General features: G+C 46.1%; 2 protein-coding genes across 2 annotated transcripts; one reads left to right on the top strand and one right to left on the bottom strand.

The window, feature by feature from the left end:
• Positions 1-2,489: 2,489 nt before the first annotated feature.
• LOC135810577 (uncharacterized) lies at positions 2,490-5,519 on the top strand. The gene is made up of 5 exons (XM_065324069.1): positions 2,490-2,946; positions 3,138-3,440; positions 3,636-4,283; positions 4,362-4,586; positions 4,731-5,519. The coding sequence occupies exons 1-5, from the start codon at positions 2,578-2,580 to the stop codon at positions 5,517-5,519; spliced, it is 2,334 nt and encodes a 777-aa protein (XP_065180141.1). The 5' UTR covers positions 2,490-2,577.
• Positions 5,520-12,547: 7,028 nt separating this feature from the next.
• On the bottom strand, positions 12,548-15,436 carry LOC135810576 (uncharacterized). The gene is made up of 2 exons (XM_065324068.1): positions 15,190-15,436; positions 12,548-13,793 (listed from the first exon to the last, which is right to left on the bottom strand). Exons 1-2 carry the CDS (start codon positions 15,434-15,436, stop codon positions 12,877-12,879), a joined length of 1,164 nt encoding a protein of 387 aa, XP_065180140.1. The 3' UTR covers positions 12,548-12,876.
• Between the last annotated feature and the right edge of the window lie 1,237 nt (positions 15,437-16,673).

The following is a 16,673-nucleotide window of genomic DNA, read 5'->3' as shown; positions in this document are numbered from 1 at the left end:
CTGCAGCCTTCATCACGTTGTACATTGATCTGCGCCCGTCGTCCCAGCAGCGCAGCAGTCTGCCTGTATCCCGGCTTGATGGGCTTCCGTAGTCTGCAACACCGTCTACAACTATCTTGGGTAGACGTTGGAGTTTGTCACCGCTCACGAGAACGCGCGACGACACCCTACACAGATACTCCGCAATCTCCATTGGAGTCATGTCTACCCGATCCGGGTGCAGTAAAAGAGGCCTCAGTTCATACGCTGTACAAATATCTGTCAGTAAGCGCACGGTCAATTCATCCTTTCTACAAGAAAATAAATACCACTTCTCAACATATGGTTCGGAGGTTGACCAGGCCGACATCTTTGATCTGATAGAGAGAGAAATTCTGGAGACGGTACTCGATCATCCAATGGACTCAAAAATGAATTGTGAACCAAAAATGAAATTATATCAGGTTTTATAGGTCCCGCCAAGTCCCGTCCCGCCGGGTCCCGCCTCCGGGAAGGTGACGACCTTGGAGAACACGGTGAACACGGTGCGCGCCAAAAACCAAAACGTTGCTCGCGACATGCCGTGTCTTTTTTTGTTCGGGTTTGGAATCTTTCCATTGACATAAGTCAATTAGTTTTCCATCTATGTCCGTAATCGAAAGGTCCATGAGGTGTAGAATTTTTCTAGCTTTCCTCTCGTATAATTCTTTTCGACATACAACAATTCTTTCTCGAACTTTTAGCTGCTGGAATACCGGATTCATCTTGACCTCAGATGCACAGATCAGGCATCCATGCATTGACGTCACAGTACATCATTGCAGCACTGATTTCACTGTGAAGTGTGGAACATGGGTCAATGCGCGATAAAAGGATGAACGTGATTTCAGCGGGAAGTGCGCTAATTGGTCACATGTTTTCAGCGGGAAGTGCGGTAAGTGGTTAATTGTTTCCAGCGGGAGATGAGTGGATTGGTTAATTGAAAAAACAACCAGTTATTCCGAATTCAACTATTACGAAAACCCTATAAAAATAGGTCCTCGGTACCTTGTCAAGCCATTGTGTGGTTGTCCGCCACCACCCCTGCTCAGGATGGAACCCCTTCGGAAGAAACCTCGTCAGTCTTTTGATGTAGTGAGATCATCTGATCTGTTGCAATTCTTTAGTTATTGTCCTGATCAAGAGTTTGCAGATGTACTAAAGTTTTTCTCTCATGTTCTACCGTCGCTGGAGCTGCTTCTTGAAGAGAATATTGAGCAATGGGGTCAGTACAAGTGTTCTTTGGTAGTTCAGGTGGTGATGCAGAAGCTGAATCCTGCTACAGGACAAATGGTTTCCAACACATTCTTCTTCCGATCGAGTACAACGCTGGTGCTCAACACCATGGAGCTGAGGGACCTTCTCAGTACGATGATTGCTCAGATCAACGCTCGTCTTGATGATTTCGTTCGTCATGGATCAGGTTGGGTAGTTGAACGGATTTCCTGTTTACACATCGAAATGTCACGCTATTGTGTACTTGGAGGAAGTTCGTACATCCCCTTGCCACCGGAGTTGAAGTCGAAGAAGGCCATTGTTAACGTGCAGAACACTGACAACAAGTGTTTACTGTAAGTATAGCAGTGGGGTTTCAGTGTTGTGTTATGGTGTATGGATTGAACTGTATGTTCTGTCCATGTCTTATGTCATCCGTACTTTAGATGGTCAATACTGGCTGCTAAATTTTCGGCAGACAAGTCTCGTCCATGTCGTCAATCGTCGTACGCAGAACATGCGGATACTGTGGATGTGAGCGGCATCGAGTTTCCAGCAAAACTGGAAGACATACCAGTCATCGAAAGACTGAACGACGGTCTTTACATCAACGTCTTCGGATATGAAGAGAAAGTCATATATCCGTTAAGAATTTCTCAGCAACCGCAGTCCGCCATCAATGTATTGCTCATCCAAGACGAACGCAATGACGTGGAGGTGCAGCACTGGGTGTGGATAAAGTCATTCAGTCGTCTTGTTGCTACTGGAGCACGTCGAGCACATTTCGTCTGCTTCAGATGTCTCTCAACACACGTCACGGAGAAGGCATTGAATAATCATATGATGTACTGCAGTGAACATCCTGAAGCTACGGTGGAGATGCCAAAGGCTGGCGATAGAGTGATGTTCAGGAATGTGAACAAGCAGCTTCAAGCCCCATTTGTAAGTAGAACACTTAATCAAGGTGAACACACTGTGGTCTGTTTTTGTTTTTTTTGTTTTTCTTCTTTCCTGCACATGTTTCTTGACTCTGATTGTTCACCTTTCTGCTGTTTTACTCGGTGTTGTCTCTGCAGCTATTCCTAATTCTCTATCTGTCTTTTCTGCTGTTTTACTCGGTGTTGGCCCTGCTGCTATTCATACTTCTCTCTCTCTCTCTCTCTCTCTCAAATGCAGGTGATCTATGCCGATTGTGAGGCCTTCATAGAACCTCTGTCCGCTGTCAAGAAAATCGTTCATTCGACATTCCAAAAGAACAAGCATGTAGCCTGTTCCTGTTCGTACATTGTAGTACGATCTGATGGCGTCGTCACGAACCGTTTCTTCTACCGTGGAGAAGATTCTATGTTCTGTTTTCTGCTGTCACTTGAGCAAGAGGAGGAGATTATCCGTGATGAGCTTCTTGCATGTAATGCTGGTCAAATGATCATTTCAGAAAGTCAGCAACGTGAATTTGAAACGGTAGTCTCCTGTTGGATCTGTGGTGAAGCGTTGGGTAGCGATCGTGTACGTGACCACTGTCACATCACCGGTGCTTACCGTGGTGCAGCACACAACCATTGTAACCTGAACATGCGGATTGAGCCATTCAAGATCAAGATTCCTGTGATCTTTCATAACTTGAAGGGATACGATTCTCATCACATCATATCTGCCATTGGGAGAACGTCCACTGATGAGATTACGTATGTGAACGAGAAAGGACAAGAACGGGTACGTTACATATGCGTGGTGTGTATGTGTGTGTGTGTGTGTGTGTGTGTGCGTGTGCGTGGATCATGATGTTTTTCTAAGAAGGAAGATCATTACTATGTTGGTACTCATATTCACGTTTATATGATTGATATTCATCTTTACAGCTGCACCTTAAAACTGTGTCTCCTCTTTTTCTTTCTTCTTCTCAGACCAAGCGTCTCGGTGCTATCAACGTGATTCCCATCAACAGTGAAAAATATGTCACATTCGGATGGAGACAGTTCCAGTTCATCGACAGCCTGGCATTCTTGAACACCTCCCTAGACCGGTTGGTTTCGGCTACACCACCAGATGCATTCGCCCTTCTATCCGCACGATTTCCAGACGAGGATGAACGCAAACTGTTGACACGAAAGGGTGTCTACCCGTATGAATATATGGGGTCGTACGACCAATTCGAAGAAACGCGTCTACCACCCAAGGATGCATTCCACTCAACGCTAACGAACACGGTGAGTAGTGTGACAGATATAGTAGATCTTTCTCTCTTTCTTTTTTCACCATCTTACTTCGAAGTACTAAAATAAGCCAAAATGTGTTTGAACGCTTCCTGCAGCTTCATACTAAATAATTGATTGTGTGGGCGAACTACTAAAATAAGTTCGTTGATTTGTTTTTCTTTTTGGTGTACATTTTCTATTCCCTAGGGTATCAGTGATGAAGACTATGCCTATGCGCAAACAGTATGGACTGCGTTTGACTGTGAAGATCTAGGAGACTATCACGACCTCTACCTGGAGACTGATGTGCTGCTGTTGGCTGACGTTTTCGAAAACTTCAGAAGAACTGCTCACGCAACCTATGGATTGGATCCCGCTAATTACCTCACCTTACCGGGATTTGCCTGGGATTCGCTGCTGAAAATGACGAAGGTGTCCCTTCATCTCATTTCCGACATTGACATGTTCAACTTCATTGAGCATGGCAAAAGAGGTGGCATAAGCATGGTGTCCGCTAGACACGCCACCGCCAACAACAGATATCTATCGGAATACAATCCAGACGAGCCGTCAAGCTTCATCCAATATTTAGATGCGAACAATCTATATGGATGGGCCATGTCTCAACCCTTGCCCGTGTCGGACTTCTGCTTTGAAGCAGTGACGGATGATCTTCTGGAGACGGTACTCGATCATCCAATGGACTCTTCGACGGGATACATGGTGGAGTGCGATTTAAGGATTCCAGATGGTGTGCATGACATGATGAATGATTATCCGTTGGCTCCTGAGAAGATGAAGGTGACACGAGATATGCTTTCTCCATATCAGACCCACATGGCAGAGAAACTAATGGTAAGTCATGGTCTATCTGGTGGATATGCTTGTATTAATCTTCTAAGGTTTGTGTATATCTATACTGTACTCTTGTAGGTGAGCGGTTTGGAAGCGAAGAAACTGGTGCCAAATCTACTACCGAAAGAGCACTATGTTCTGCACTACAGAAACTTGCAGCAGTATGTGTCCTTGGGTGTGGAGATTACAGATGTGCATCGTGTGCTCTCCTTCACACAACACCCATGGATGAAGCCATACATCGACACTAATACTGACCTGAGAAAGCTATCAACTTCTGATTTCGAGAAAGACTTCTATAAGGTGGGTACTCCACATCATGTGTGTGTGTGTGTATTTAGCGATAGTGTGGGATCTAGTATGTACTGGAAGTGTGAATGACCTGAAGATAACAGTTTTCTTATTGTTGTTTTTCTTGTCTTTTCTTTGTATGCCTGTTTATCGTAGTTGATGAACAATGCTGTATATGGCAAGACCATGGAAAACGTTCGAAACAGAGTAAACATCAAGCTCATTCGTGAACAGGATGAAAAACCACGTCTCCAGAAAAGCATCAACAAACCTTCGTACATCCGCAGTGTAGCCTTTGAGAACGATCTGATAGCAATCGAGTTTGCCAGGACAAAGGTGACTCTCAATAAACCCATTTATGTGGGTACAGCCATCCTCGATCTGTCGAAGCACTTGATGTATTCCTTTTACTATGAAGTTCTCCTACCCCGCTATGGACAAAATGTACGTTTGCTCTACACTGATACTGATAGTCTGATCGTACATATTCAAACGGATGATCTGTACATCGATATGTCAAACAACATAACAGCCTATGACACATCCAACTATTCACCATCCCACCACCTGTACAGCACGGTCAACAAGAAAGTGGTAGGGAAGTTCAAGGACGAACTAGGTGGCAAACCCATCAAGGAGTTCATTGGTTTGCGGAGCAAGATGTACGCATACCGCTGTGAAGACAACGACGACAATGGCAAGCGTGCCAAAGGTGTGCAGAGAAGCGTGTTGAAAAACACCATAACCGTCGATGATTATCGAACATGTCTCGTCGAGGAGTCTCAGCTGAAGAGAACAATGAATGTTCTTCGAAGTCGACGACATTGCATTCACGGAGAGGAGCTACACAAGATTGCCCTCTGTGGATTCGACAGTAAGCGCTACATTCTGGAGGATGGTATCAACACCCTGGCATTCGGACACAAGGATATTCCAAAGCACTGAGGGATTTCCACACATACTAGAGCATATGTCATATCTTCTCATGAAATACATTGTAAATACTATGCGATTCATAATATTCACATTAATCCAAAGCATGAGCTACATTGTACATATGAAATGCTAATACTTTTTGAGATCATTCACATCCTTCTTTGTTAACCAGGTATGGAATTTTTCGTCTTGATAACCCTTCCATTTGACGAGCCGACTGTTCTTGTTGTATTTCAACACCTTATCGAATCTCAATCCTGTGTGTCTGGCATGTTGTAGCTCAGCTCCATAGAACTGTCCTTGAATGACTTCTCCCATCAGGTCTTGAACACGATAGGTGTGGGGTACAGTGGGTAGGACATCGTTTATCATGAACACTTCCTCTGTCCAGTTGGGCGTGTACCCTTTCTCGAAATGACGTTTAGCCACAGCCAAACGCACATCATCGCCCACTTTGAATTTAGCTGGTGATTGCTTCGAGTGTACGTCTGCATCTTTTGGTTTTCCATCAAGAGAAGCTTTCGTGGGACTCATGCCGATACTGCGATGTTTCGAGCTGTTGTACTTGGCCATAAGCTGAGGAAGGACGTCAAGATACTGTGTCGTAGCTTTCTCCGTGAAATGGCGCCACATTCTGCCTTTCAGTGTTCTATTGAAGCGTTCCACCACCACGGCTTTTCCTTCGTTGTGGGTGCTGTACATGATGATGTTGTGATCCTTGACCCATTGCTTCATTGTTGCATTGTAGAACTCCTTGCCTTCGTCTACCCATAGTTTTTGTGGTACCCTATTCGATGTTTTCAGGATCAGGTCGAATGCATCCCTGACAGCAGAGCCAGTTTTGGTTTTCAGGGGTACTGCCCAGGCATAGCGACTGTACAGATCGATGACGGTCAGCAGGAATTTGTAGTTCTTGTTGCTTCGGGCAAACCGTTGCATATCCACTAGATCGGCACTCCAGATGTGATCCACAGACCTGCTCTTCACCTTGCGTCTTTTGAAATGCACTCGTCTGGGTTTGTGCAATTCGTTAGCCAGTTGCGTGTGGAATGGTGTGGACTGCGACTTCTTCTTCTGTCTTCCATCATGAAGTGCTTTTTGCACTTTCGTATCCCACAAGGCTCCACCACCTCGCAAGGCACCTAAACTGAGAACCAGTTGATCGTTTTCCAGCTTTTCATCCTCATCGAAGACTCTTCGGAAAATTCGAAGTGCTTCATCCAGACCATATTTGGAAAATAGCTTTCCCATCAATATGGCATACCATCCACATACTGCTGTGCTTCTGTCTTGAACGGCTTGGGTGTTGGTGATGATCTTACAGTCTGCATAGGCTTCTTTAAAGAAATCGCACAGTGCAGGTTCAGTGTAATCTTGCTCCATAGTGTATAGACTGCGTCCGAAACTGTCAAAAACCAGGATCACGTTTTGCTCGCGACACACGGTCAACCAATGATGTCCACCTTCCGGTGCATCGTACACCGGTAGAACGTTGTCGGTGTTGACGATACAAAAGTCTCCATTGTTCAAGGGTGGTAAGAGGTCGTAACTTGTACACCCCACGAACCCTCCAACACCATTCAATCTTCCTTTGATGTCGGCACTGCTGAGAGAGTAGTCCATTCTTGATCATAGCCTGAAAATTTTCGCGCACGTGATCACATTGAACGTCCACTCAGGATATCCTTGATGATACGAGTGATCCTGCTTTTATCCTTCAGAACCTCTTGAATGAATGATGCATCGTCCACCATTACCTTTTGTGCTCTGATCATGAAATGCTCGGGATGGATCAATTTTGCTTCAGTTGTTCTACCATACGTAGAAGTCATATCGTTGAGATCTTGAAACTTGAGCTGCGATCCTGGTACAGCTAGCACTAGGGTGGCTAGTTCATGAATCTTTCGTTCTGATCGAAGGAATCCATCGACATGTTTGTGGATTCCCACCGCACCCGCTATGGTTGCAAACGGGTACCTGGACATGTAGATGCGATTCGTCTCGTTGACCAGAGTAGTGTAGTCGTTCATCGTCTGCGTCTTCAGGGCATCCGCAACCGCTTCCACCCGACTCCTGAACCTCAGTCGATCTTCATCGTAGAGTTGCAGCAGTTGTGATCGGCTTGTGAAATAGTTGCTCTTCAAAAAGGTTGCCGGTATATTTGTATGTCGGAGGAAACTGTCCAGGATTTGTAGGATCCATCGGTCAAATTCGTGGTCTTGTAATAGATTGAAAGGCACTGATGTTAAAGGTGCCTTTCTCTTCTTCCTGACATCTGCAACGGAATCGCGAACTTGATCGGTAGTGGAATCATAGTTGAGTATGTTGGATGCAATCACATTTCTCACAGACGGGTAACTGATGTGATCGGGATTGTTTTTGAAGTGGGTGTCATATAGACGCTTTACTCGCGGGTCAGCTTGCAGTTCCAACAGGGTGGAGGTGCTCAAACTGTGATCTGGCACTTGAGAAAGAACTTTCTTGACGCTTTTCAAGTAGGTATTGTAGTTATTACCTCCTTTTTGCCGCATGAGTGGTGGTATACCGAGAACTTCCCACGAATTTACTCTCTTCTTGAGGATGTGTTGAGGATGTTTCGACATAAACTGCAAGGTTTGCAACCTTTTACGCTTGGGTATCGAGAAGGATCCCTTTCTGGACCCCACCCTCTGTATACTGCTCGGTAGCCCATTTGAGAATTTCACCGTAAGATGCTCCATTCTTATTCATTATTGGAATTTTTTTCAATGTTTCGGCTAACTTTCGGCTAACTTTTCGGCTAACTTTTCGGCTAACTTTTCGGCTAACTTTTCGGCTAACTTTTCGGCTAAACACGCACATCAACGAGGTTTTTATTCAAAAGTCACCTTTAATGCAGTGTCTTCACAATACGTGTAGTACTGATTAGAAGAGCAATCAATGGTTAGGATAGGTCTGCGACACACCGCCAATAACTTCTCATACAATCTAAAGATAATGGATGACTTCGTGCACAGACCACCAAACAGAGTATTGAGATAACGCTTGATATTGCTTTTATCAGTGAAGCGAAATAGATACATAAAGTTTGCATTGATCTTCATGTCCTTAATGTTATCAAAGCTCTGAGAGAGAAAGAACACGTTCAACTTATGATGATGACTGTACATGGTGAAGAACTTGTAGAGACACTCTCTTTGGCTGCCGTGCTTCAAACCCATCACTCTGATGTCATCAATGATCACATAGGTGTTAGGCTGGAGATCCATGTCTTCGATACACTCGGGCATGGTGCTGTAATGCTTGAAGGATTTGAGGCTTGGGAGACGATACTGATCGGCCGGCGTGTTGGAGATGACAACTATACGCTCAGGTTGCACACGTTTCAGGAGCTTGATGAGAAAGTAGGATTTACCCATGTTGCTCTGTCCCAGAAACAATACGTTTTGACCCCAGGATTTCAGAGCAGGAATGATTTCCGTGAACCAATCCTTAGACTCGAACTGAAGACCAGGAATGTGCAGCCCGTGTCGAGCAGTGGCCGTGGTCGGAACATCGTCGTTCCTTACGGGACTAGTCTTTTTCTTCCTCCCGATTTCCTGTCCAAGGAGCGAGATAAAGTCCATGATCAGATGTTGTAGGATGGACCGATGTGAGCGGAACTCATAGAAGACGGTCCTGCACTGTTAATGTTCTGTCGAATTTTTTGAGCAAATGGAGTTTCAGGACGGGTTAGGGATCTACGAGGTGCAGACAGGAACGATGAAGCTTCGTCGAGGGCACGATGTCCTAGTTTTTTGAACAAGGCCCTTCCTTGTTTCTTTATTCCTCGTGCCCTGCGGCCTTTGGAGCGAACTTGACGAGCTGGTTTCTTGGTTTTTCGAGATGCTCGTTGACGAATCTTCTTCGGTGCATGCCGACGACGACGACTTTTAGTGCGCTTCATGGCACCTGCTGAGCTTCCCTTCCTTACTCCTCTGCCGAATATTTTATCCATTACGTTGTCACCCAGTGATGCCATGGTACCCATGGCCAAGGGAGCAGCCAGGTTCGTCAGGAGTGGTATGGCCTTGGCGGCTAATCCTGGTGGAATGGCTAGACCTCCTCGGTGCATGGCAGGGTTGTAAGCTGTTTTCATTTGCGCTTCCACAATGTCTCCGGACTCTCCTCTCCCCAAAAGCATGGGAAGAAGTGTCATTCCTGCCATGGCAGCCAGGGGTCCAAGTCCACCGCGTTGCATTGCATCTTGTTTTGTCGTGGGTTCCGCCATCTGCTTTTCCATCTCATCCGGTCCAGCACCGATTAGGTTTTTCCAGAAGCTCTTTTTCCAGAAGAATCCACCGTGTTGTCGACTCGATGTTTTCAAATCACCACCGTAGACACGATGTCTGGTCTCCAGGTCACCACCTTCCATGATGCCCTTTTACTACTAGGTCGGAATTAATTCATACAACTTCGGCTTTGATACCTTCATCTTTGCTCATGGTGTACAAGTACTTGTCCATGCAGAGAAGGTTGACTTTGATCGAGGCGCCATTTTCGCTAGGTCTCCTCACGGGGGCGTTTGTCACGTCGCTAAATTGATAGTCGATGGACAGATTTCCTCTCGATCTTGGATTGTCTGTGGTCCGATCCAGATTCAAGTTGATAGGCACCATAAAGTAGTGATTGCAGTAATCTGCAGCGGTGATGGGGATTTGCGTTCCATACGTCTTGCCGAAAAAGTCTTGAACCAGATTGTAGCCACGCAGGTAGGAGGATTTGTTGTAATCGTAGAAGTATTGCCCTTCAGTATTACGACTCACATCCCACTGGAACTTGAGCGGGTTGTCAAAGAGCGTCTGGTCGTTGACAGTGACACGAAGTTGACTGAGATTTGCATGAATCATGGCCAGTCTGTTCGAAGAATGCGATGCTTGGCCTCCAGCCAATGCTGGCTGTGTACCATGAGTCAAATCTGTGAAGAACAGGATCATCCTGCGTGGAATGTCCGCATTGTGAAGCAGTTCCAGTGTACCAGCATCATCTGAAATGCTCTTTTGTATGAGACGAGGGCACCACGTGTGGAAATAGAGTTGTTTGGGAAGGCGTACACGATCGGTGAGATTGGGTTCCATGCGATAGGTAGTGTACACAAAGTCCAATTGAAGTAGATCGATCTCAATATCACCGACGCTCAGAGCACTGTTGGCACCACCGCCTTGATCGCTAAGCATGATGTATCTGGAAAGCTCGGATTGTGGCAGATCAAAGCGAAGCTTCACCTGTGTACCCGGGGGTAACCAAGCATCGTCCTGATTGAAAAACGGTAGGAAGGGTCTCAGCTTGTACTGAAACCGTCCAACAGCTGCACGAAGTGCATTTTTCTGAACCGTGTTGGAGAAGCCTTCGTTGGTGACAAGCTCGACGGTGGGTGCACGCTTGGGTGTGAAATTAGCGGCGAAATCCGGTGCTTGTGCTGCATTAGCGTTTGCAGCGTTTGTTTCGAAGGCATAGCCATGCTTACGCTTCACACCAAGTTGATAGGGCGTTAAATCCACACCTCTCAATGCTCTTTGCGGATCCAGTTTCTGTAGACCGTAGAGATCCGAGTCCACGTACTGAAGGCGTTCGCTGCTGCTTTCCATTAGACTGAGGATATGCTGAACCATTTGCATGTCGGCAACTTTACTCGATTGCGTGACCTCTGTTCCGTTGATCTCCACTCGAATGTTCTTGAACCACGAAAAGGCTGGTGACGTGGTGCACACCCATCGCGTGTAGTCTCCAGGCTGGTTATTGAGATTGTTTTTGACACTATAGCGCATTTTCACGATGAAATAGCTCTCCCCCAGAGCAATGAAATTCGGCGACGAGATGTCTAGTTCATTGTTCAGGGATGGTGGTGATCGATCTGCTGTGGAAAAGAGTCGTACTCCGCGTCTACCCTCAAGCAACGAGAGTTTCTTCTCCGTCCTGTCGAGGATGTTCTTCTGAACGATCTTCGTGTTGGTCAGGAGTCCCGTGAAGGACTCCGGAGCTTGTGGTGAGTATATCTCCTGTGCCATTCTTGCGAGTCACATTATAATAGGGGTGAATTTTTTTCAAAGATCCAATATCCAGTGTCTTGCGAAAGTCGTTCATCATCGATATCAATCGTTGATGCTCCTCGTTAGTGAGCTTCCCATCTTCAAGAGTAATGCCCAATTCCAACATGAACGAGTCTTCAGCTCTCTCCATCTGCTGCAGTTGTTCAATACACTTGACAAGCTGACGTTTGGTGTCGAGAACGTGTTTACCAATGCATGCCATGATCACACCGATGATCGTGCTACTGATGGCGATGATTCGAATGCGATGTTCTCCAGATACAACACCACTCCCTTGAAGGATATTGAGAATGGTTTGAATGAGTATGAGAAAGGACAAGATTGCAGTGTTGTAAATCACGTACTTCTCCCGGCAACGCACCTTTTCGCTCTCCAATTTCTTTCGTTTTGCTATATCCTCCACCATGTCACGCACGTGACGGACACGAACATCTGGAAGATCCATCTAAGTCGTGTTGGTGATCCGAAGATCAAGGTAGACGGGATATCCGGAAGTAATGTGTTCACCGGTGTTGAATTTCAACCAGAACGAAATGCTAGTCACGTTTTCGTGTGGAAGCAGCAGTCGTTTGTCTTCTTTCCCGAACACGTAGTTATTCAAACCGTTGAGGGTTTGAATAAGAAAAGTCTTCAGCACCCTCGAATCAGTATTGTCTTCGTACTCCACAGCAGGTCCAATGAGGTCGGTGTAGAGCAGGACAAGTCTTCTGCCTTTCGTCAGATCCACAGCGAACGGGAACGTGTGAGATCCCTCGATCGTGTATGGCTTGAGAATAGTGCCCACACCCAGCACCAATGCGGGTGAGTCCTTCTTCAACAAGCACCGTTTATTCCTGGGTACCGAGACACTTATGCGGCTGGTGTGACGAGAGTAGGAAAACACAATGTCTCCGTGTCCTGCTCGTTTCAGAGTGGCATTGATAATAGACGCCAAATCGTCTACATCGCTGTATGTTCCAGTCTTGATGGAAAGTCTATCCTCTTCTTCTTCTTCTTCTACACCATGTACCACATAGAGTTTGTTCGTTGCCTCGTCTATGTTCTCAAAGTGTACTTCAAACTGAGCCGATTCAACATGCAGGACTTTATCACGCGTATCGAGCTCCTTCACATTTAGAGTAAAGTTCGGTTTGTGCAATCCCCTGCTCACGCCCGACGTGTTGTTCGCCACTGTCAATATCACAGACATTCTGGTGTTGTGATGACACTCACTATAGATAGGTTTTATTTTTCATTTTCATCTCAAGAATGTAGTGTAGCATGTGTGCTATATATTATGTACAATCAAAGTAGCACTTTCATATATCGTAGTGTGCCATGAGTTCTGTGTGGATGCGCTGGATTGTATGAGAAGATAAACTCTCTGCAAAGTGCAAATGACAGAACAACTTTGATGAAGTGCCGTTGAAGAATTGAGTACCACCAATGCTATAATTGCAATCTTCGATTCCATTGGTCCTGGAAAATGGGACAGTGTCTAAGTTGGAATGTATCAAAATGGAGTTTACGTATAGAGTGAATAGGCCTTCTGAATTCCGAGCGTAACTTATGACACACTTTGTACCCAAGAGATCCGTCATGCTCGACACAGGTTTATCCAAAGCCGCCGATAATTGGTTCGCTAAAGACGAAACGGGTATGTTGAATGATGAATGGCCGGGACGCGTGAAGTAGTTGCCACTTATGTGGGTGGCAGTGAACAACACGTACAAACTATCCAAGCTGAAATTTCCGACAGTATCGATATCGAATGCCTTCAATGACATGTTTCTAGGGTCAGGTGCGTCCACTTGAATTACTTGGAACATTGCAAAAGACATGTTGTCGTGAAACAGATTGACGAATCGTTCTCTAATGGAAACTTGGCTGGGTTGTGTAATGTTGAGGTAGAAGTGATCGTCTCGGAACATGTCGATGCTGTTCACGTTGATTCTCTTGTCCTTCATGTCAACGATATTTCCCCCTCTGTATCTGTTTCTGCTCACCCTGTTGACGGATTCAAATCTGCTAGGATGAGAGTATATGTAGAGGTAGGCGTTTCTCCGAATGAGAGGTAGTAGATGAAACGGATCGGATAGGTTCTGATTTGATTGCGGACCCATGGGGCCTCTGGTTCCTGGAGGACCTATGGGGCCGATGATTCCTTGGAGACCCACGGGACCTCTGTTTCCTGGAGGACCGGTTGGACCGATGGTTCCTTGGGGACCCATGGTACCTGTGGTTCCTTGATCACCTTGCACACCACGTTCACCTTGTCGGCCGTCTTGCCCATCTTCTCCTCTAGGTCCAATCTCACCTTCAGGCCCGACCAATCCACGTTCTCCACGTGGTCCAACTTCACCTCTGGGACCTTCTGGACCAGGTATTCCTTGATCACCTTTTTGACCGCGTTCACCACCTTGCCCATCAGCTCCTCTAGGTCCAGTCTCGCCTTCAGGACCGATCAATCCACGTTCTCCACGTGGACCAGCTTCACCTCTTGATCCATGAAGCCGACCAAACGCCATCCATTTCGAGCTGAATTTCTTGTACACGATGAGCGTGGTTGCATCGAGATAGAAGTCACCATTTCTCCCTACAGAGTTCAGTGGCATGCCACCTCCGCTAAGCCATCCCAATCCCCGATCACCACGAGGTCCTTTCATCTTGCGCACAGTGTCCATACCAGTTTGCAATCTCGATGATGCTTGTTGGATTTCATTCTTGACCCAACCGGCAGGGACAGCACATGTCAAAGAACTATCATCGTACGCCAAATTACAGATGGAATGCTCGTTCATGTCGAGGTTAGCATCCATGGACACGGATCCATCTGTTTTCACGTGCAGCTCATCAGCTGCTATGGCTTGATCTGTGTAGCGCGTAGATCTGTTTTCCACATCTTCCACTTTGCTCTCATCGGCTTTCACCTCTTTCAGTTTCTCCACATCATAAACCAAGGTGTTTTCGGTGTCATCGTTCCCCACAACTGATTGTATTTCGGTAATATCATTCTGCATGCTTTGCATGTGCTTGAGGGAAGTCTCCTCCCCATCACTCCTATGGAAATGCGTAGCCCAGTACGCCATCTTCACACACACACACACACACACACACACACTGTTCTAATTATGATAGGAAATATTTTCTTTCTCAAATAAATCATTATGATACTCATGTGTGCTAGTGGTAATCTAATGAAGCGATGATATGTTAGCAAGAGAGAGAGAGAGAGAGAGAGAGAGAGAGAGTGAGAGAGCATGAAAAAAAAAAAAAAAAAAAAGGGTTAGGATATAAAGTCTTTCTGATCAATCAATGTGGTAAGATAGACTAAGCATTTAGCAGATTCAAGTCCAGTGAATTGTCCGGTAGGGTGTCAGGGAGAGACGCTGCCGCCGCCACCGTTGTGTCAAACGCAATGTCAGCAGTCACGTTGTCAGCAGTGCTCCACTTCTTGAGGAATGCAATCACCAGTCGAGTCAATTCAGTCTCGGGAAGGTCTTGCACGGTGTCGTGATCCCTTTCACAAAGCCGTGAGTCTACAAACATCAGGGGGATTGCCGAAAGCCATGTCTTGAATTCGCACTTCTCCCTGTTGAAAGATATAGTGGAAGGATGCAGATAGAGCTGACACTCTTCGTTCATCGGGAAGTTGGGCACACCCTTGGTTGGCTTGAGATACAAAGCAGTCACACTCTTCCCTTGGTACATTGCAGGGAAGATGTTACTCCGTATCCTGTTGATATGTGGAGATCTCACGGCACGTCTCAAAGGTGTTGAGGTCTTCAGGAAGAATTGAATGAGATCGTCTTGTGAAGCCTGGACGTACAGCTTAAGTTGACCAAAGTGTCCTTCACATACCGTGCCATTGACAAGCATGCCCGGTAAATCACCGCGCGTATAGTAGAAATCGGTGCCAGGAGCAACATGATAGTCGTGGGCGGTCTTGCTGTACATTGCTTGAACACACTCTGCTGCCCCATCCGTAATAATGGTGGCGACACCTGGTAGTATGGTAGGACGAGGAGATGGCATCTTGATCTTAGGCAGAGGCTCCAGATTCGGATTACGGCTAGCACGTCGCTTGTAGAGACCGGGTTTCTTTATCGTCTTGATAGCGAACGGGTCAATACCCAAACAGTCCACAACATCTTCACCAGCAACAACAGCATCAGTGGCCATCATGATATCAGTCACGAGAGATCCAGAGAGATCCAGAGGGAGAGAGAGAGAGAGAAGGCTTGAGCAACGAAACAACAAAGGCAGTTGTGAGTGAATGGAGGACTGTGCTTGCACATATATACCCTTTTGACCGCCGCCGAGTTTGAAATAACATCCTATGGGAGGTGACGACCTTGGAGAACACGGTGAAATTGTTCAAGAATCAACCAATCAGAGGACACGGTGAGCGGATGATAAGATTTAACCAATCACAGCACGACTTGCACTTGACCTGTCGGAACATGTCTCGGTCATGACTGAACGTGTCTCGACCATGTCTCAGAACAGGTTCCCGAGAGTGTAAATCTCCAACGCATTGCTAACATTGATGACGTACTGCAGTCTTGGTAAATTGATAGAGTATGTTGGCAAGATCAGGTGGGATAGAGGTCACGTGATCTACTAAATATTCCAGACTGTAGTCATGCCAACAATAGGCATCTATTAGAAGATGCATCATGGACAGGTCTGCAGGTGACATCAAGGACAAATTAACTTTCAGAGTGTTCAGCTGTCTAGCGGACAGAGGACCCTTGATGTGTTCCATGAGATGTAGAAGAAACATCAGTGGAAAACATGATGGAAGAGGTTGTGTAATGCGGCTGCTTCTCAACCATGATACATTACTGCGCGGTAAAGAAGAACGCAGTGTGCGCACTGCATCATGATCCTCATGAAGTATACACGATAATGCTATTGCATAGTTCATGCTTTTATAGCTACTGGACTTCTTCATTGCTTGCAGTGCCTCTTGAACAGGGTGAAACTGTGCATGCGGTAAAGTGAACTCGATCTTGTTGAGAAAATGAACAAGATGACGATTCACACCTTGAATGCGATCGGAATCCGTGTAGGTCTTTATGCTAGTACAACGCTCTCTCCACTTTACCTCGGG

The sequence above is a fragment of the Sycon ciliatum genome, chromosome 2 (genome assembly GCF_964019385.1).
Source record: "Sycon ciliatum chromosome 2, ocSycCili1.1, whole genome shotgun sequence".
NCBI lineage: Eukaryota > Metazoa > Porifera > Calcarea > Leucosolenida > Sycettidae > Sycon > Sycon ciliatum.
Note: the sequence above shows the minus strand (reverse complement) of the source record. Positions and strands in the feature narration are given on the sequence as shown.